Genomic DNA, 22,338 nt, shown 5'->3' with positions numbered 1-22,338 from the left:
GGCATCTGCTCAATTTAATTTTCCTTGTGAAGATGAGAGAGTACTGATTACATTTATACGTGACAGATTGACTACTGCAAATGAAGTACTTAAAAGATAATTTATGACGTACTGTAAAAGGAGTGGTGTTTTACACAAGAAGTGTAAATATTAGAATACTTCTAACTTAACTTCTGTTCGACCACTTGAATTTTAAAAACCACGAAATAATTGTCAATCTACCCCCACAATAAATGATATATTCATTTTTAATATAATGTTTCGATATAAGATGATATGTGTTCATTAATCATAACCGCTAGTTACTTTCAAATCAGTAGATAATTAGAGCCTATAATCATGCTTCCGAAAGTAACAAGAAAACAGCTGGAGACGTAACCTCTCGTTCAGTGTCAATATCAACAAACAAGGTTTCATCAGTTGTTTGATTTTAATTGAGTAACGAAGGTTATAAAACTCAAATTTTAAGTCAATTTTTTTGTGAAAATAAAAAATAACTAGCGATGGCTGATTCCGAGGCGGAACTTAATTCCGAAAGCATTGATGTACCTGAGAAAGAGAAGGTAAAGACCATTATAATTCTGCTTGAATCGTCTTATGTAACGATTTTAATTTACTTTTTTGTAGGCTGAACTACTGCATTTCATTGAAGATTTTAACAAGAGATTGGAACATAAACTTGACTTATTCAATAAAAACCAAATTTCGTGCAAAAAGCGACCTGATGGCTCAACTCTCTCCAAACTGGATTCTAGCCTCAAAAAAAATTCAGCTTTTGTCAAACGATTGGTATATTTCCATATATATTTATATTCGATTTGTGTGTGTGTGTTTTTTTAATGAGTAAGTTATATGTAGATAATGGGCTAAAGTTCTTACATTTATGCTTAACAAAAGTGCTGTTTTCTTGCAAAAAAAAAAAATTATAGAAGCGTTGCTCAGAAAAATTGCTTACTTTTTTACTTTAATTGTTGCACTGTAAACACTGTGTTTTAATTTCTTCAATCTTTTTTTAAATAGTTTAATTAATTTCAGATTGCTTCCAAAATGCTAATAATTGTGTGCAAAAGAATTAGGATTTTCATTGCACTGTCCTAATATTCTACGAAGAAAATTATATATTATAAATTATTAAAAAAAAAAAAAGGAAAATTAATAATATTGCTTTTAGTTTGAAGATTATATACGCTTACCAATTAATGTGAAAGAGGGCTTCTAAATGCTGGGAAATAAATAGGTGTCTGACGCTTTTAACATTACCCGGAGTGTTGTCTGGGGTGTGACATTGTCACCTTGTTGGCTTTTGCTTTATATTTTTCGCCGTTCGCTGACTCGATTACTGACGTAAACTTGATTAATAATTAATACCTTGTTTAAAATTATGTGTTAAATGAGTTAGGTTACTTGCAACAAATTCAAAGTTATAACATCTTATAAATGTAGCCCAGGAAAAGAAATGAAGTCAAAAATGTGCTTTGTCGATCACGTTAGTATTTGATATTCTTAACTACAAGATCTTGTAAGATACTGAATCTACGTACGGCAATGCTTCTCTCATTTCCTGCAGTAATTTTTCCATTATTTTATGTTGGCTTATGTAGAGGAACCTAATTCTATTATAGTCATATCTTTTCTTTTTTTTAAATCGAAGACCACTCCTTTTTGAGAAAACTCTTTTCACATGTTTAATTGTCCTTGAGCCAAAGAATGCGGCATAAAATTTTATTAATTGGTCTGTATATTGTTTCTATTATTTTTATCCTTTTTTTTCCATGAAATGTAAGAGGTAAATTTACTGAAAACCAATGTTCCACTGAACACAATTTGAGAACCTCTGAATCAGAGATATTATTTACTCACTAGTAGTTTCCAAGAATTCCATGGTATCTTTAAATTTAACAATCTCTTAAAACTACCAACAATTATGATTTTCATGCTAGTACATTTTTAAATTTTCAGGCCTGTTCCTCGTAGGAGGAACTACTACCAGTGGTAGCATTCCCCATTAAAAAAAATTATTCGAGTTAATTTACAGATATTTTAATTTGTCCTCACAGCGGAATTTTACTGGAGGGCAGTTAGATACTTTCTTGAAAGATTTAAGTGGTCTGAACTTATCCAAATATCTCAGTGAAGTGGCAGCTGCTCTTGTTGAAGTCAAACTGAAAATTACTGATGTTCCTGCTGCTGTTCAACTATGTTGCCATATACATTGGACTTACGCCGACTTCGCACCAATATTTTTAGAACAGTGGATTAAGACACTTCATATAAAGAAAAATGAGCCGGTAAACTATCGTTACTATGTGCTTTTGTTTAGCCACAAATAATTATACATAATTTTTATATGGTTTAATTTTAAAAATTAATTTAATTAGATTTGAAATTTTGTAAATTGACATGAAATAAATTTATATTATATATAATATAAATAAACTACATTAGCTGTTAATTATACATTATTTTTAAAGCTTAACTACTGGATTAAGTTAGAACCAATTAATTTAATCGAAGTATGAACTTGACCCAACATCATATTGCCCTACTAAAGTCATATATTGCATTTAAATCTGATGTCCAAAAGAAAAAAATCTTTCATTAATGAATGTTGGTGTGTCTTTTATTTAAGTGTTTTGACTTTTTTAGAGTAATTATTTTTTTAAATTTTTAATAGTGTTTCTTGAATAACCTTTTATGTTAATTGTTTGATATCTCCTGTTACAAACAAGTTAAATGGCGAGTGCTACTCTTCACAGAACAAAAGTATTTTATCGAAAAAAATGGCTCAACTAAATGACACACTTTGTCTAACAAATACCAAAAAACATTAATGAAAACGTAATGCTCTAAAATTAATTAAAGGTATCAATTGTATATTTTTCAAAAGTATAATGGATTTTTATGTGTCTTTAAATATTCTGTAAAAGAATCCATGAAAATATTACCAATGGAGAACGTTACAAGTACATAGAAAACCCAAAAAGTAAATAGAAGTAATTTCAGAAGGAAATGTAAAAATTAGCAACAAATTTAAATAAAATTAATTTTTAATTACTTTAACCTCTAAATCATCTTAGGTGCGTATATATAAACATAATTTTTTCTTTAAATGATTTTTTTTTTTTATCAGATAGAAAATGTGAGCAAGTTGAGAGTTGATTTAAGATTCTATGGAGATCTTGTTTCTTCTGGAATGCTTTCTAATAAGGAAGCACTACCTCTTCTAGGAACTGTTCTCACAATTCTCACTACTAGAGATAAAGAGAATCATCATAATGTTAATATTATTATCAGTTTTTGTAAACACTGTGGCGAAGATTTTGCAGGTACTTAAGAAACTTGAGATTTCATTTTTTTACTTTAAAGGTTGTATCAGTTTAAATGAACTAACCACTGTAGAATAAAATTATTTCTAGGATTAATACCTAAACATATAAGAAAGTTGTGTGAGAAGTACGATATGGAAGTTCCGAGGAGTACATTACTTTCATTTGAGAAACAGAATAATGTTCGCTCTTTATTTAAAGATTATTACGCTTCCTTATGTCAACATTTACTTAAGGTAACCTACTTTTGTTTTTCTTAAATTAATTACAAAGCAAATTCCATTTACATGAGCAAACTGCACTTTAGGATCATGCTGCTGTACAAGCTTTCGAACGCCAAAACGAACAGTTGTTGAGGCTTAAGGGAGAAGTGCGACAGGATAGAGTGTTGCAATTAGAAACCATGCAAAATGATTTGCAGTCCTTATTGAGCAGTACGGAGACGTTGGCTGAACTGCTAGACCAGCCTCTTCCACCTTTGCCAAACATTGGTATTATTAATTTTATTTAAATTTAAATTCTTATTACTGAGAAAATAAAGTATTTATGGTAATAATTTGTAACTAGTAATAGTAATTTATTTTGATTAAATATTAATTTTAGGCATTAGCAATAAGGTGTGTACTAACTCACTGCTATTAGGTTCACTTGGGATGGAACAAAATTGTTTAGGTAATTGTAGGTGACAACCAGTGAAAGTCATTTCCGAATCTTTCAGTCGTTAATGTAAAAAAAAAAAAATTATCTGCAATTATTTAAAGAACGCGTGAATAGTTTTTCCGGTCACTTTATCCTTTAGAAACACAAAAAAAGGAATTTTCAAATGCAAACATGTGCAATATACTAAACTTGAACCCGGAACTTCTATGCGGGTGTCCAGTGCAAAAAGTAACAGCCCAGCAACTTCATTTTCTCCCTACCCCCTCATTAGACTTCCAGTGATGAGTATACTTTTTTTATGTATTACGTTAAGCTTTTAAGTTCATCAGTGAAAACTGTCTTATAGAATTTATATTGTGTGGTGGGTAGGTGGATGTGTACGCCATTATTTAGAACTAAATATAAGTTTCAAAATATCTGCATTCTTCTTCTAGAATATTAAATCTCATTTGTATTTATTGTTTGAAGGAAAAAACATTAACTTTAATTCTAATAACATTGTAGTTAATTGCATTAAATTTGTTAGTAGGTTCTTCTAGTGATCGCAGTCCTGTTGATGTTGAGGAAGGTTTATCTTTAGATGAAGGTATTTGGGAAGATGAAGAATCTCGATGCTTTTACCAGGTGTTTCCTAATCTTCAGGAATATTTACCTACGGTTAAATCAAATCAAGATCAGCCGCCACCAGAGCCTCCAGTGAGTTTACATTTTACATTATTGGAGTAATATGTTATACTGCTGGATCTCTTTTCAGGGCATTAATCCTAGTAGCACGTCAGCTTATCTACAAATATCTTATCTATATATTATTTACATAGGAATAAAGAAGGTGAGATGGAAAGAGAGCTGGATTGTTCTAGTCAATAAATATTTTATTGAACACTTCTAGATCAATATACTTTAGCTTAATTTACAAACGTGGTTGTCTGATCTTGATTTCTATTTACTTCGCAACCTGTCATACGAATCCTCGTACGTGGAGGACTTTTATTAATTCAGGTCGGAGTCTTCTGCTTTGATGAAGTTCAAATTGGCTCTCCTTAACTTATCCTTTTGTGTTTTATCTGTACAATCTATAATTACAAATTATCTTAACCGTATATAATTTTTGAGAGCCACTATATTGGCTACAAAAAATAGGTTCTAAACAATTAATCAATTAATACATTTTTGTAATAATGTAGGATCAATATCAGTTTCTTCAGCATACATAAATCACACATATCATAGTTTTATTATCTCACAAATTATATTTAGTTCGAGTATTCATCTATCATTCATGGTTGTGGTACAATAATTTCTACTATCCATTTTATAGATGAGTGAGGATAAATTGGATGAAGATTTGAAGGACGAAGATTTTGAAGTGGAAGAAGTGTTAAAGGAAGATGAACCATCAGCTGTAGAAGGTAATAAAATAAAATAATTTCTCTAAAATTAAATTGTCTGTCTGCAATAGTCTGCGTAAAAATATTGACGATCCTAATTTTATAATTTTTTTTATCTGAAATACATGTTTTAAGGTGTACGTGGTATGTGGTCAGAATCAAAAAGACAGAGAGAAAAAAAAATAAAATAAAAATAAGCCAAAACAAAGAAATTGCTGACACGAAAGTTTTACGTTTATTCAGGGGTCACAATAAAAGGTTTCGATAAAATTGTTAATCTGAATCCGGAAGAATTGCGTATCTTCGTTTTTCTAATTTAGATCCCTACAAACAGAGACTTAATAAATATAAAATATTTTATCAAACACTTTGCCAACGATTTTATTGGACTTAGATATGGCAAAGATAGCAAGTTTCCTAGTTAATGCTGTAAGAGAGTGAAAATTAGCACTATTACTTTTATTGGATAACATTTTGAGTTCCAATTACTATTTTTACCTAATTACATGTTTTTTTAAATTAACATTTAAAACGCCCCTGAATAAGTGGATACTGTCGCAAAAATGTTCCTTTTTTCTGAAGATTGATCTTAGAGTACGGCATTAGGATGAGATATAATATTATGAATTACGTATACAGTTGTTTTTTAATGATAGAATATATTCAAGTAATATGTTACCTGAAAATTTTTCGTAAAAAGAAAGATGAAACTCAGTTGTAGAAAATAACATAATTGAGCAAATTATATTGTTTCTTATATTTAATAATAATAATACAAAAAATGAAATTTACTTTAAAAATACAGAGTCAGAAGATGTTGTTGGGTCAAATGTAAAGGTTGTTCTGGAGAGTTTTCTGAACAATTTGTCAAGTTGTGTTAATCGTGAGATGATAGACAATGCAGCCGTCGAATTTGTTGTTTTTCTGAATACTAAAACCGCAAGACGAAAATTACTCAAGTGAGTGTTTACGAAAATGTTCATAATTGCTTCATATCGAAAATATAAAAGAGATATTTTAAAATAAATTCATTTCTTCTGAATTAGAAGTATCCTGTTTATATAAATTTAATTTGAAATTCTTCTCTAGAGCTTTATTTGGAGTACCACGGACAAGATTAGATTTATTACCATTCTATGGGCGTCTAGTAGCAATTTTAAATCCGGTCATTCCAGAGATTGCTACAAATCTGACTAGTTTATTGAAACAAGATTTTAAATATCATATACGCAAAAAGGTAACTATTTTATTTTTTCAAAGAAGCGTAATAAAGAAAGGTACTGTAGTTTCACTTTTAAGAATCATTATCTTCTGAAATAATACATTTTTAATTAATTTTTTCATTCATTTTTAGCTGACTTGATAAACGCTCTAAATTAGTCCTACGAAAAAAAAACATACAATACATTACCGGTTCCTATATGTACATACGGGCTCTAATTTTAGGTACAACCAAACGAACTAATCTCAGTCGAATACAAACACTCCCATCCCGATTCTAAGAACCATAGTAAACTCCAACTTTACTATCCACACATACCTAAACATTCCCTCTTTCGCAGATTTAGCCCAATCTCGCTACTTAAAATCCCATGCCAAATTAGCTTCCATTAAAATCCTCCCTCATTCTTCCAAATACTCCCGACTAACATTTTCGCAAACTCAGTCATCGATGTTTGCAGTAACAGCTGCTGATTAATGACTCCCAGTACTGTTTGTTCAGCGTTCACGTTACCATGCTAATGCGTTCATATGTGTGTAAATAAATAAATATATTGTTTTATTTTATTTATGTGTGAATACTTTCACTTATTCACCGTTTTTGCTTTTTGCTGCACCATTGATTGCTTGGAATTGAAAAGTAACTGAAAAAATTAAAAAATAATTTTTAAAAAGACGAGAAATCAATGACATAAAAATCACTTAAATGCACCGACTTGTCCAATAAAAATTGCAAAAGCTATTTTGTGATCATTGCTAAGAACTTCTTTCTTAATTTTTTTGGTTATTTTTTCGAGATGTAACGTAAAAACTTTAAAGTATACTCTTCAAAAATATGCTACGATAATCTACTCTAGTTATCTACGAAACGATAACTGCGAAATCGTCAGCTTCAGTGAAAATAAGCTCTCTTTCTTCAGGGAACAATAAAAAATGTTAAGAGCTGCAGATAACAATTGTTCAATTTTTAGAAAAATTAGAGACTAAATCAATGAATGATGTGCCTTTTCGTTAGAATATTTGTATTTATAATTTTTTTTTTAGGATCAAATAAATTTGGAATCAAAAATTAAAGTTTCTAGATACATTGGAGAATTGGTAAAATTCGGTTTATTTCCCAACATAGAGGCTTTATATTGTTTGAAATTACTTCTTCATGATTTTAGTCATCATCATATAGAAATGGCTTGTAATATTCTTGAAACTTGTGGTCGTTATTTGTATAGACACAACGAATCACATCGAAGGACAAAAATTTATATGGTTTGTACAATTTATATGACAATGATTTTAAGTGAATTTGTCATTACTTTTACATTTTAGTTGCCATAAATTGCAGGATGATATGATGAGATTAAAATCAGTTACCGCCTTAGATATACGCTACACCAATATGATCGAAAATGCTTATTATTTTGTAAATCCGCCTGAAACAACCACCGTAATAAAGAAGAAAAGACCTCCATTACATGATTTTATCAGGAAAATAATATTTCAGGTAGTTAACTGAAAAGCTTACAGTAGTAGTTCGTGAAAATTATATTTTATAGCGCATTTTCATATTCTCTACATTATCTGTAATTTTTCCCTTTACCCTCTTCTTTAGGATTTAATGTACACTGACAATGAACGCCGTGTACTAAAGCATTTGCGAATGATTGATTGGGAAAACGAAGTAACAGCCGATTATGCTATTAAGTGTTTGTCTAGTGCTTGGAAAATAAAATTTAACAGGATTTCAGCTTTAGCTAATCTCGTTGCTGGACTGGTTGAATATCAAGTAAGAGTTCTTGATTACTTATGTTATTTAACAATTAACATAAAGATGAAATATCGCTGCATTAAATCACTCTTTGTTTTTACCCATAGTAAGAGGAAGTATTGTAATCGTACTGATTTCGCATTTCAGTTTTCACTGGAAATTCATGTTTTGAGTTCTCATAATAACCGAAAATCTTATATTGTTTGATAAACAGTCTTGTTTCATGATTGTTTAAAATGGTTCATTTAAAATTGTCTGAACGAATTCAGTTCCTTCTTTTGTATATTTTGTTATTTATCCATCTTGGTATTTTTTCCCTTCTAGTTGAATAATTAATACGATGGTCAAATTTTCTATCAGAATTGCATCTTTCAAAGTTTACCTAACCCGAAAAAAAGTGTTTACATTTGGTCTGTAAATGTACGGTGTGTAAACGGATCTAAAACTAGAAAATAATGGATTATTGGTTGATAAATTTTATTTTTGAATATCTTAAAAGACCCATACTAACACATGAGTTAATAATAAATATTATGATACAACTGAAATAATGAAGTAAAACCGCGCATATGCAACTGATCAAATAAACAAAAGTAAATAAATAACTTGAAAAATTAATAAAATAAAAAAAAGAAAAAGTTCACATAAAGACGTCTTAGCTGAAGAATTTGTTTAAACTAGTATAATTTATTTAGATTCTCTTTCTCTCCAGGTAAGCGTAATCAACAACGGCAGTGTCATTTTCATAGTTTTGACTAGAAGGGTACTTCTCCATGACAGATTGGTTACCGGGCATTGTACAATTATGTGAAATACATCATTTGCTCCTCCCATATTACACGTTATTTTGGGAATTACGATTACTTCATATCTTCAAAATGAGCTTTATCTAGTAGTCCGTACAAATGCACAACATTTCAATCAATTTGGTAATGGAAAAAGGCATTTTTAATTTAAATATTACTACGTGTGCCCTTGTTTAACGCAAGGCTCCTATAGACTTCGCTCAAGTATGGGCAGCCAACTTAAGGTCCGCTGCATGCGCCTGTTTAACAAATTTAGCACTTACTTGTTTTTTCTAAAACATTTGGCTGAGTACTCGCTCCACAGAATCGCAATTGAAATCTAGAAATACTTTTTTTATGACACCAATTATATGTATTTACTTTTAAACCAGTAAAAGGTTGTTGTTACAAGTACGTGGTATTGTGTGTTGCATATTTACTGTGTTTTTCGCCAATGATCGGTTTGGTTTGATTGGTTTACACCTGTAAATCCTTTTATAAATTTGAGAATGTATTTAATACAATTCAATATTTAATAAATGTTTGTTTAAAAGGAATTTGTAGGAACCAAAGTTGTTGATTCAGTGTTAGAAGACATTCGAATAGGAATGGAAATAAATTTACCAAAAATGAATCAAAGGCGGGTTGCAATGATAAAATATTTTGGAGAGTTGTACAATTACAGATTAATCGAGAGCACAGATGTTTTTAAGGTAAATTCATCTCTAAAAGTTATACGTTTTCTTCATAAGTTAACAATTTTTTTTTTTTTTCCAGAAATTTTGTTCAGTGACATAGTTTCTTTTTCAATTTTTTGTAATCGTTCATGTTTGTTTCTTATTCGTTAGGTTTTGTATTCGTTGATAATGTTTGGGGTCAGCATTAATAAAAACGTCCCTTCTCCATTGGATCCCCCTGAGAATCTTATAAGAATACGTTTAACATGTACTTTGCTTGATACTTGTGGAAAATTTTTTACTCATGGAGACGTAAAAACAAAATTACCGTACTTTCTGACATATTTTCAGGTACTTAATTTTGTATTAATAATATAATATATTTATCTTATTAATTTTTCTTTTAGTTAGTAATTTGCATTTACACTATTTTATATTTCTTTTAGTGCTATTTTTGGTCCAAAAAAAGTGCTTCCTGTTGGAATAATGATAATAAATTTCCTGTCTATGCTCAGTACCAGTTGGAAGATTGTATTGAAAAAAATTGTCCTAACGTAAAACTCTATTCTTCATATTCAGAGGCCATTAATGCTGTGAAAAACTTACAAGAACAGCTTATTTCTGAATACAACATTAAGCAGGTGTATTATCCAAATCTCATGTATTTTAAAGTTTAAGGGGAAAAGTTTAAATCCGTTTAACTTCGGTTAGAAACTTACGATTAGTGTTCAATTGATTAAGTTTGATTTACGTTACTGTAAAAACAGGTCAATTCAGAAAATGGTCAAGGATTGTATAGTGCAGCTTACTCACATACTGATGATTCAATACTTTATGAAGAAAATGAAGAAGGTTAATGTTCACTTGTCATTTTAATTTGTTTTACACATTAATTAAGAATTATTTAATGTCAGTAAGTATTTATATCAATGTATTTATAATGGAGTTTCTTATCTGTTTCTTTGGTACTAATGTACTTGCATGAAAAGGACCTCAATCGTTGTTCTATAGTATTTACTCCACTTTCCATTTCAGCATTTATAAAATTTGAAGCCATGCTTTTATAACAGCTTATTTAATAAGCTATTTGGAAAATATCGTTATTAAACTTTATAAACTTACGAGTCCTCTAGAAAATAAAAAGTGGAATAAGTACCTCTCTTAGAAATATGTCCACCAAGCTCTTTGAACTTAAAAGACTTGGTAAAAGAAATACTACTAATTTTTAAGCCAGGCAATAATTTTAATCAAGATCGCGGATAGGAAACATTTTATTTAATTAATTTCATAAGCCTTCCCAAATGATAATCGAATCAGGCTGCGATACCCTCCGAGGAAAAACAAAATAGCCAATACAAAAATATTTGATCCTGTAGTCACGACGGTTCACAAAAATCCCCAATACTCTAGTAAGATTAGCTTGAGGCAAACTCAATCAGCACTAAGTAAGGTTGTTAATTGTGTTGTAAAATTAGTTTTCAAGCTTTAAAACTTCTAAACACATGTTATGACCAAAGCATTAGGATTAGTTAAGGACATGTTTTGAAAATTTCTTGACAGATTCATCATGGCAAATCCAATGTTTACCTCGCTTGAATGTAGGTTCTCGGGAGACCTGTGTGGTTGCTTAACTATGACTTTAATATTTATCATAGAGCACCCGTAGATATGAAATACCTGATATTCACTCCTTTAAGGCCGCTCTACTGGGATCTTATCTACAAATGTGGTTGGGATCTTCTTCCCTTAGCATCCGCCCTAGTTAAGTTCCTTCTCTCTTTTGATTTTGATGTGCTTTGAATTCTATTACTATTTCATTTTTTAAATTTACATGCTATATATTATTCTTGGGAATCCGAACGAATTATACAATTTACCAATTGCCTGTACATTACAGATTTGTCAGACGAGGGTTCAGACAACGAAAAAGAGAATAAGGTAAATACTTATATACTTATATACTTAAATAATAGTTGTAAACAGGAAAGTATTTTATAAGAAATTTTAATCTTTCAAAAGCTGCTGCAAATTTATTGTTGGTTTTATTGTACCAGCCAAAATCAAATATTAGAAAATCCATGAAATCCGTGCCTTTTTGATTGAAAAAAGAAAGTGAAGTTTTGTTTATGTTAATCATTATATTTTGCTTTTATGTGTTTTAATATTAGTTTCTAAGCTTTCAGAATTCTGAAATTGACCAATAATAATAGGATTGATTAAGAATTTAATTTGAATGTTTCATGATAGATTCGTCAAAACCCACTATTTATCGCTATAGAATGTTGGTTCTTGGTACACATGCTTTGGTTATTTAACTATTAACTTAAAACACAGGTGAATGTATACTCAAAAATGTATTATTCCATAGGTGCTCAGATTTTGTTCAAGCTTTATTCTATGTAAAATATTTAGACCCGCATTTTTCAGGTAGTAAATAACAACAACGATGATGATTTCTTATTGGAGCTGGATAAAATGGTATCTGATAATGTGCAAGAAAGGTTAAAAGAAGCAATAAGACCTTCTCAAGATATTGTTGTTCCAATGTTAGGAAAAACTCATAAACCCAATGGTATTTTTATTGAGTATTCAGTAAAGTTAAAATAAGTCAAGTTAAAATATCTCAATTTATTTATCACGGCTGTTTTTCAGATAAAGATTCATCATTCGTTCTTCTTGTGAGAAAAGGGAATAAAACTCAGTGTAAGAGTCTTAACGTTCCATCGGATTCAGATCTCGTGAAAAATCTTAAATATCGAGAAGAAGTAATTTTTTATGCTTTTGTTTGACTGTTTTTGTTTAATTTTATTGGTAATCTACACATACAGGAAATATTTTTAGGTAGAGAGGTTGGAAAAAGAAAAAGTAAAAAAATTGACGTTAGACATTCAACGAATGCAGCTAGAGGATTCGCAGGAACAACAGCAAGTATGTACTAACAAAACTATTTTACGTAGCAGGCAGTTCAAAAAAGGGGTAATTTTTAAGAAAAAGTGTTTCTTGAAAGCATCTGATGACCACCATACGTACATTGAAAAAACAATTCATTCTTCCTGCCATTAAAAATATATTCTGCGCAAAACTATGCTTAAAAAAAAATAAATTAATAACAAATTGAAATCGCTAATAAGTAAAATTATTACAGTTTCAGCCAAATAATTTTTCTAGTTAGAAATAATTATTTTCCTTTAATGTTAATAATTTAACTACTTCTCTGATGCGTGCAATGTGTAAGATGTTTGCAGGAAGAAAATCAACGGTTAGGGCTAGCATGAGTGGTAAGTAACTTTAAAGTGGTGTGTACATGAGAGTGATTTTATAGCCTATAAACCACTTCTTTTTTTTTTAAATATAAGCTTATAATTTTCCTCTGTTTACTTTTTCTCAGTTTATATTATACACTACCGAATTTCATAATTTTGGGCGTGGGTTTTAACATTTCACTTCTTTCTGTTTTTTTTTTTTTTTGCTAGCAAAATGAAGTCTTACAATATTCTTGAAAAAGTGCAAACTTGGATGGGCAATAAAAATATTATTTAAAAAAGTTTATTTCGTTTATTGGGACGAAAAGAAATATTCAGTACGGATTTGTAAGCAAGAGTTAAGAAATAAAATAATGTTTTAGAAGAAGTGATATTTCTTGACAGGTTTGTACGAAGGGCAATGGTTAATTTGTTATTGGTTTGTTACAGGATAATCCTCCACCGACTACGAATGTAAATCATCAGAGAAGAGTAAGATATTCTAATACACAAAAGGGTAAGTTTTACCCAGGAACATACTGGAACTCAGTTTCAGAATTACATTGAAATTCAGAAGATTAGAACATTTGTTATCTTAAACTTTTGTTTTAGTGGATCGGTTCCTAGATCTATACTATTCTAAATAAAAAAATATCTTCAAAGTCAGCTACAATGGATTTATTTAGCTAAGTAATAATCATTTGATGTTGGATCACTTGTATAATAAAACAGAGGTTTGAAAAAAAAGAAAACCCTGTAAAATTTACATAATATTGAAATTATATTTATTCGTTTTGTAAATGCTGCACTATTTGTTATACCCTAATCCTGCGAATCATCAGTAAGTCTGAAAATAAATTCAAAGTGTTCGGGCAAAAATAGAACGGAAAATTTTGTGCCCAAATAATTTTTGCCTATTACAGAAATTAGAAAAAGGATTTGCTTAGTGGTTAGTTCATTTGATTCCTACAAATCCAAATACTTGCTGTCAGAACTACCTTGAAACCTCTTACCTCAAAGTTCACTATCCGGAGGCCACAGTGTGCTGAAAAGGCTTCGTGCCCGATGATTAGGTGTCAAGTTTCTTAATAATGCAAGAACGAAGGCGAAGAAGAAATAAAGGGAATTAAGAGATGGTCTATTATTTATTCATTACGCCTTGAAGCAACGGTGCAAACATTCGATTCATAGATTACCTATCAAATTTTAATTTAGGTAGTTCACTGAAAAGTTGACGGTCGAACTTTCTGCCTGGACCGTTACAAGAGTTTGTGAGGCACCCAAAAACTGGATATCTACATCCTGAATAGTAAGTCCTTGTGGCCGGTTCTGTACTAATAGAAGCGAATGTAGCATCCTCAGACAGCAGACCTTCTGTTTTGATTGTGATATTCGAAAACGTTTGGCTGATGCAGTGGTAGATTTTAGGTTGCTGGCATGGTCCCCAAGTCTCAGGTTCTAGGAGACATCGAAGGTCAGTAGTACTTTCTTGTACCAGTTTGACCGTTGAACATTAATTCATTTGACAAACATTGTCCAATTGGCGGAACTTTCTGGGAGACCAGTAGCTGGCAATTGTTCTGTTTAAATAAAAAACGGTTATCTTCAAGGTGTGTCTGAAATACTTCATTAATTCTGTAAGCGGCTAACGACTATCGATCAATAAATACAGATCTTTGATTTGAAAAATCCGAGATTTTGTTCCTATATATTATGGTTGTGACTAATTTCAGGAGTACTCAAGCAACATTAATTCAACTTTTTCTGATCACAGCTAGCAAGGCATTGCTCTTGATTTATCGAAATGATTATTGCAGCTTTAGAAATTCTACTTCTTGGATACCATGGCAGTCAAACTGGTATTTCTCCACTCCTTGACAGAGTTTAGTAGTATGTAAGTTGTTATATATTACCCATTTTCTATTACTATTCTAGATATATTTGTCTAGACACTTTAATCACCTTGCATTCCACTGTGGCTGTAACTCAGCAACCTCTAATTTGTGTCAGTCTCCTAACTCATGAGCAAGCATAAACAAAGTCTAATGAACTACTGCATCTCGTAAAGCATTCCACAGTTTAATGCTAATCAATCGTATTTTGTTGATATCTAAAATTATTCTATTCATAAAAAGCGTCGCCATGAATTTCTATCATGACAAAAATTGAAAGATACTTATCTTTACTTTTGCTTATATGGTTTAAATCATATTGTAATGGTATTGGTCAAGGATGGTGCGCTCTGAATAGTATGTACTGTGTAATAATGAAGACTACCCCTCTGACGGTAGTTTTTAAAATTTTTATCAGGAGTTAATGTGTGAACATTTTGATAATTTATACGTAGAAACACATTGAATACAAGAGTCTGAAAATCCTTGGAACTAGTTCAAGTCAATCAGAGACATAATTTTAAGGGAAAAGCTGAAAACAAAAGAAAAAACAAAATTTTAAAAACTGGTTCACCAACAAATAAATGAAGCCTTCAATAAGGTTTCCAGTATATTCCAAGAGGATCTTTAAAATAAGATGCTTTATGAGAAAATTAGTTTAAATATTTTAATATAACAAAATATATACAAATACAAGTCTAAACGTAATATGAGTATCTCATTCAATGTTATGAATCTTTGGAAAACGATGGAAATAAACTTTTATCACGAATCCTCTAATTCATCACAGGTACGCTTGTTCCTAACAGTATCTGCAGAGGTTTGACCATGCTGTAATAAGCGTTGTGCTTTGTAAATTGGTTCAAACTCCCTCAGCTGTGCCATGAATCCGTCATTTGGATTTATACAAAATCTTCTCTGCTGCACAAGATCATAAGCCTCCCTGCAAAATAATAAATAAATAAATTATTATTAAATAATAATATAATACAAATACAAGAAAAAAGTATTTATTTTATTCACATTTATTTTTATTCACATTTAATTATTAACACTTAAATTTCTGACTTCGCTAGTACTATTTCGCTAATAATACTTCATTCTCTTAAAAAAAAAAAAAAAAAACGATGTAAAAGTAGAAAGCCATTAGAAATTTTATTCTTATGTTATTAATCCCTTTCTCCTACTCTTCAAAAGAAGAAGTTGTGATCGTATCAACGACCGAGCGCAGACTAAAGATAAGATCTGTTGATTTGTTTCCCAGTCGTGGCATTGGATTACGTTTAATACAATAAGGCAATTTGTAGTCTCTGACCTTGAAACTTGAAAAGGAAGCGGTTCTGCACTGAATAAAATGAATAAAAAAGACAATATAGCGAAGAGCGGTGACACTCAGTTTTTGCGATTAACTTGAAAATGCCACGAACAGTTAGCTTCAAACCACTTTAAGCACATATACTTTATTTGAAGCACTTTCCCAGGAGAAGGGGCCTCAAGGAACTGCAACTTTAAGTAATTTCTCAACTTTCTCAAAAATTTAGAGCCACCAAAATTGCAGATTAAAGAGCATATAAATACTACTAGAATTCATATATTGGAAGAAAATAGGTGAACCACACCGGGCGCGAAGTCCATTTTTGCTGCTAAATGACTTGGTGTAACCGACTGGCAAGGTTTTTTGGTTTGACGAAATGCAGGTTCTCGCCTTTCAAATAAGGTACAAAACTGAACATTTTATTTTTTTAAAAAAAGAATGATTAATAAAGTAAAAGATAAATAAAAATGGCTCTAGAGCAAGACACCCTTTAAATCTTTCAAGGTAATAAATATCTTCTATAAGAAATTTCATTAAAGAAAAAGGACGGCTGACTACAATGATTTTCTATAAATAGAAAGTAATACGGCTTCAAGAAAGTTGCTTCAATTCAAATTAACTTTGCGAATTATCGAAATGGGTAGTAAGGCAATACTATCATCAGAAGTTTATAGAAAATCTGTACAGTAGATTAACGTCTTCGGATATCACTATCATTTTATTCTTTAATAGGGTCTCGTTCAGCTAGAACCTTTGTCTAAGTTGTACGATTTTTTTTTATAATATTATTCTTTATTTCAAACGGATAATGAGAGGTATTCGTGAAGTTTCCACTTTTTAAAGGGCATGTACCGGATGTAGTAAGGAATCTTATTTGTCTGAAACATGTTGAAAGTTAGAACAAAAAGAGACTGATTTCGAAACAAACCTAATTATATCGCGCAAGTTTGACAAAGATTTTATCGAAGATTTCATAGTTTCTAATACTTCTCACGAGACTTCTAAGTTAGATTTGAAAAATACAATGGTGCAAAATTTAAATAAATATTGAATAAAGCGAGCTTATTTATTGAATAGATGGTAGGATCTGTAATGATACCTAATAACTAGATTTGTTCCTGAATTTTTGTTTTATAACCAAAATCGCAATAAGGGATGAAATATACTAACTTTATTGAAAGACCATATTTTTCCATTACGTAGGCTAACACAAGCGCTGCACTTCTTGATATGCCAGCATTTCCATGCACTAAAACCTTCCCTCCTTGGTCCAACGTGTCATCAATGAAATCTTTAACGGTAGAAAAGTGTTGAATAATATTTTGGGTCGCTGAGTCAGCTATATCCAAAATGAGGTACCTATAATTTTCATTTAAAAAAAAATAAAAAAACCTATGACGAAAAATATCTTTATGGCTATTAAAATTTGAAATAAATTATTTATCAAACAACATTAACTTAACAGCACTTAGTGTCTTATAAATAAATATGATCAAAATAGTTGTCAATTAGAACTATATATTTTTTTTAAACTTAAAAAAAGGAAGGTTTTTTATGTAAACTTGATAATGAAATAATAAGGAAACTTCACAATCGTTCCAGGACTAAAATCTAAAGCTAGTGGTACTATTCAGGAAGCAAAAATAGAAGTTAAGGCTGAAGAATAAAACATAGTAAGATACAAAAAACAAAAAGACCATCCGGAATTGTAGCTTATTAGTTTATCCTTAAAGGCAGAATGGAAATTAATCAAGATTCCATTAAGGAAAAAAATGAAATTAAAAAAATCTAAAATTAGTAAGAGATGAAAAGGTGGAACAAAAAGTTCAATGCAGCCATAGTATTCAAGAATAATTAGTCTTAAGGCTCCCTAACAGAAAACTATCTGGCTTCTAAAGTTTACAACAGTGGGAATTAAAATTTGAAGAATTTTGGTATAAATTAAATCCTGCCAGAAAAATCGATATTCACGTTGCTCTCGTTATACTTATTCCCTCATAGAAAGCCTAAAAGGGTAGAGGCTCGCGGGAACATAAGCAGCCAACTTGAACCAACAGTTGAAGGTCTAGGAGAGCTAGGAAGAGGACTCTTAAAAGATCAAAGATCGTGATTATCGTCATGTCAAACGAGCTAGATATAGTCAGATAAATCACAGAGAATTATGTGAGCTTTTGAGTTAGGGAACCCAAGGATTTTCCAGATAAGACTGGAGGCTGCTGAGGCACGAGAACGCAAGGGATTTTCCTTCATGTCCGGACCGAAGAAAAGGAAGGTCACCTCGGTGAGATTTCTTTAAAGCTGACGTAAGTACGAGGTAATTGAAAGGGCTAAGATAGAGAGAACGTGAGTAAGAAAATGTACCTACCTGCTATTACAAAATATAGAAATAGATCTAATGCTGGGGAAAAATTTAACAATTATACAAAAGTGAAAGAAGTGCTTGATGTTCGGCATTCCTGCTCAAGAGACTGGGAGACATTATCACAAGCTACATTTGTAGATGTCCGGAAGCGGAAATTCAGGTTTCTGTGAACAAATTGTCCCAAGCCTTTTGAAATGTTAGGAGTAATTTCTGCGGGTATTAACAAGAGTACTTTTCAAATATTATTATTTTAGAACTATTGGGAGTAGAATGAGCGAGTAGAGAAACTGCTGGTTGATTGGTTGATTAGTGAAAGCATTTGTAACGCTCTTTCAAGAAATTTTGGTCTCTAAGGCAGCTTAAGTAATCTCCATCTTTAGAAATCGAGAATGAACCATGGAAGCTGACCGATCTCAACAGTTCGTGGGATCGTGGAATAACTAGACTTTAAGTAGACTGCTTTTGTGGATCGCTAAAAGCTCTCGGATAAGTGAAAAGGAAAATCCTCATGATTTGAAAAATTGTCACGGTCACGCTTTAATGTCGTTCATAATGCATTTGCGTAAGAAAAATGAAACCATTTTTGTATCGATCCGTGACTGTTAGCGAAAAGTGAGGTCAGAATATTCTATAAACAAAAAACCATGGATACATATGAGTGTCGGTGACTGGTTGGTTTATCAACCATATTTTTAGAAAAAAGATGAAACCATCAATACAGAGAGATTAATACCTCTCAGAAAAAGATGAATTTCCTGAAATTAGGTCAACAGAAGGCATCCGATGCATGTCTCACGCTGCTCTTAAGATTCACAATACTTTGTCCAAAATTGAAAATGGAGATCGAATATCTGTCTTAAACCTATACTCCTAAACCTCTCGCAGATATTTAATCACTTTTTCAAGCCATTGAGCAACTTTCTACCTGTTAGAACCTTTACCACTGAAAACTGGAAAAAGATATTTAAGGTATTTACATTAAAATGAGTTACGCAATTTTCAAGTGTTCAGTCTAACTTTCCATCCAATTTGGCTTCCTATATGAGGTCAGTCGTTTCGCAACGTTATAATAGTGCTAGAAAGAAATCTTTCTCCTTTTTGTTTCGCTAAAAAAGTATAAAATATACCTTAGGATCCCTAGGAAACAACTCAAATTTACTCTTTACACTTATAAAATAATTTGTGGATCAAGAATTTTACTTAATCCAGCAGCCCAATTTAATTTTGTTACTGATCCAAAGTATTAGTCAATCAATTTAACGTAAACAATTTACGTACGCGCGACAGTAATTCAATGGACTCTTAGGATGCTCATTTGTAATTGAGAATGACTGAAGATTACATCTGCAAGACTGATGATAAGCAAGGCGATTCTAATGTAGTTTCAAATTAAAGCAATATTTAAGTAGCCAATTTTTTTTTTCCATTTTGTTGTATTTTGAGGCGACTTGAAACTTTTGTAATTTTAAAAGATTTGTGAAGTAAAAGAATCTCAGTAGGTTAACCCTTCCTTATTGACTCTAAAGAAACTCACAAAAATTAAGCAGCAAGTAAGAGAAACGCAAGAAGCTTAATTGGTTTCAGAGTTGTTTTCGTCAATGCAGCAGATTTTCATGGATTGTCACATAAATACACATTATTATAAAAATTTCAACAATGATAACGTTTTTCATTCTGATTTATATTTTATTGACTTTATATAATTCTTTGATTTATTTTATACTTCAATGAATGTTTTTAAAATTCATACTTAAGTTAATTATTGTTATAAATGCAATTAGAAATAATTTAATATACATTACTTGAAATGTTCTAAAAAATTTGCTCTTATAAACTGTGCTTCGAGAGTGTGGCGAACGCAAATAATATGTGTAATTCCATTACTTTTAAGATCATTCAACTTGGAACGCATAGCTGCCGAGTAAGGTCCTAAAAATACTCCAGGTACAATTTCTTGCATAGTACGTCGCATACTGTACTTCCACTCCTCATTATTATCAGATAAATGTGGTAATGTAGGAAAGGAAATTTTTCCATCTCCGTTCATATCCTTCAACAAAAATAATGAAATTGGATATGTTTAATAAAAAAAAGTTATATCTGTTTCAAACGGGTACAAGTTATGCACGATTTAGGAGTACTTTTTTAAAAGCAGATTAGTTTGTAAATGATATAAAAAAATAGACAATTCCCACCCTTATGAAAAAGTAATTCTACCTATCATGTTCTATTCCTGAGAAAATTACATTTTTAAAAAAGTCCAAATTTTTAAAGTGGAAGAACTACCTTTTTTTTTTAAATATGTATAAATACATATGAGTGGATATGAGTTACACCAAAGCAATCATGATAACACCAACTAAAAGTATCAATCCAAAGATAAATAGTGGAATACAAGCAAATTTCCAAAAAAGTAAATATAAAGTCTATCTGATGAGTTCTGACGGATGGTGTCATCTCCTAGATTTGATTGTCTATCTCTAAACCAGTTCCTTTGAAATAATTATTACATGACTTGCCTATAACTGTCTAACTGTCTTATCATCATTCAATGCAACTTTCCTTAACCATCAGATTTTGTCAACATGATTTTTAGGTGGTCCAGTAAGGCAAAAACCCTACATACGTCATAGATGGGCTTCTTTCCTACTTTTTAAATAAATAGGCTGAATTTAAGTGCCAATCGAAGAAGGATTCGCAGAATCCTAGTTATTCTTGAAAAGTACAAATCAGAAGTGTGATTAAAAATACAAATTATATGAATACATAACCAAAAACTAAATTGAGTAATACTATTACATTAAATAATGGTAAAAAAAAGAACTGCTAAAAAGAAAAAGGGAAATGAATATTGAATATAATCACTAATTTAGTCATAAAATTAAGTTTATTGCAGCCCATTAGAAAATTACTGCATATTTAACTGCGGAAATAGGGTAAATTAGAACAGAGTTTATGATGTACTGAACTTTTCTCAAATGCCCACACTTTTATATATAAAAAAGTACTTAATTTTTCTTATTATTTTTAGTATTAAAATAATCATTCGTACCTTTCCAATTTCTTCTTGGATTACCATGTGCCTAATATTTCTAGAAATTACTTATAAAAGAAGTATTCCTTGCCGCTTAAAAAAAAATAAAAATCTAATCGCTTTTTAAATAAATTACCCGCAGTTCCACTTATTTGATTTTACACTAAATGTAGGCATCTCATCTAATCATATTCTTACACAAATAAAATAATACTTTAAATAACTGTAATGTACATGTATTTCAAACAAATACTCCTTCCCGCATTTGCTATCGCTCAGAAAAACAAGAAACAAAATAACCTATAAAACGTTAGGTTAGTTTTATAGGTAGGATAATCTTAATACATTCAGAAGATAATGTGGCAAAAAGAAATTAAAACATCATTTTTACCTTCGAAAAAAGGTCTATTAAATTTTTCCAGTATATCATTTTTTCTTCTTTTAAACATGTAGTGTTGAGAGATTAATTTTGATTATAGCTTTTTTTTGTATATAGTTTTAATAAATACAGTTAATAAACGCATTTTAACAGATGATAGAAAGAATTAAGTTTTAGAATCAGAAAATGTTATTTTTCTTAAAAAATACAATCAATGTTCAGCCGACAGTACTTGTGCATTCGACAATTTTCTGAACTCAAGATAATAATTGCAGTTGTAATTGTTGGAAGCATG

At 30.7% G+C, this 22,338-nt stretch overlaps 2 protein-coding genes across 5 annotated transcripts; one reads left to right on the top strand and one right to left on the bottom strand.

Annotated features, from left to right (window-relative positions):
• Positions 1–412: 412 nt before the first annotated feature.
• Positions 413–13,862, top strand: Upf2 (UPF2 regulator of nonsense mediated mRNA decay). 3 transcript variants are annotated; one of them, XM_074135213.1, is made up of 23 exons: positions 413–563; positions 628–789; positions 2,058–2,288; positions 3,131–3,326; positions 3,417–3,562; positions 3,634–3,817; positions 4,516–4,682; positions 5,305–5,395; positions 6,180–6,333; positions 6,464–6,611; positions 7,640–7,858; positions 7,935–8,093; positions 8,202–8,375; positions 9,697–9,855; positions 9,991–10,170; positions 10,266–10,460; positions 10,587–10,671; positions 11,717–11,757; positions 12,247–12,391; positions 12,472–12,584; positions 12,661–12,747; positions 13,512–13,578; positions 13,674–13,862. In XM_074135213.1, exons 1-23 carry the CDS (start codon positions 504–506, stop codon positions 13,706–13,708), a joined length of 3,198 nt encoding a protein of 1,065 aa, XP_073991314.1. In that variant the 5' UTR covers positions 413–503; the 3' UTR covers positions 13,709–13,862. The 3 variants fall into 3 exon arrangements, with proteins under 3 accessions (XP_073991314.1, XP_073991304.1, XP_073991325.1); XM_074135203.1 differs by having other exon boundaries at positions 4,513–4,682; XM_074135224.1 differs by lacking the exons at positions 12,247–12,391; positions 12,472–12,584; positions 12,661–12,747; positions 13,512–13,578; positions 13,674–13,862 and adding an exon at positions 12,067–12,225 and having other exon boundaries at positions 4,513–4,682.
• Positions 13,863–15,606: 1,744 nt separating this feature from the next.
• Positions 15,607–22,213, bottom strand: LOC141457925 (serine/threonine/tyrosine-interacting protein-like). 2 transcript variants are annotated; one of them, XM_074135324.1, is made up of 4 exons: positions 22,056–22,213; positions 20,433–20,680; positions 17,439–17,627; positions 15,607–15,896 (listed from the first exon to the last, which is right to left on the bottom strand). In XM_074135324.1, the coding sequence occupies exons 1-4, from the start codon at positions 22,092–22,094 to the stop codon at positions 15,719–15,721; spliced, it is 654 nt and encodes a 217-aa protein (XP_073991425.1). In that variant the 5' UTR covers positions 22,095–22,213; the 3' UTR covers positions 15,607–15,718. The 2 variants fall into 2 exon arrangements, with proteins under 2 accessions (XP_073991425.1, XP_073991427.1); XM_074135326.1 differs by lacking the exon at positions 22,056–22,213 and adding an exon at positions 21,683–21,970.
• Between the last annotated feature and the right edge of the window lie 125 nt (positions 22,214–22,338).

This window comes from Rhodnius prolixus, unplaced genomic scaffold, assembly GCF_049639745.1.
Source record: "Rhodnius prolixus isolate KJV_2025 unplaced genomic scaffold, Rpr scaffold_1, whole genome shotgun sequence".
In the NCBI taxonomy this organism is placed as follows: Eukaryota; Metazoa; Arthropoda; class Insecta; order Hemiptera; family Reduviidae; genus Rhodnius; species Rhodnius prolixus.
The sequence above is the reverse complement of the archived record's forward strand: the minus strand, read 5'-3'. Positions and strand labels throughout refer to the sequence as shown.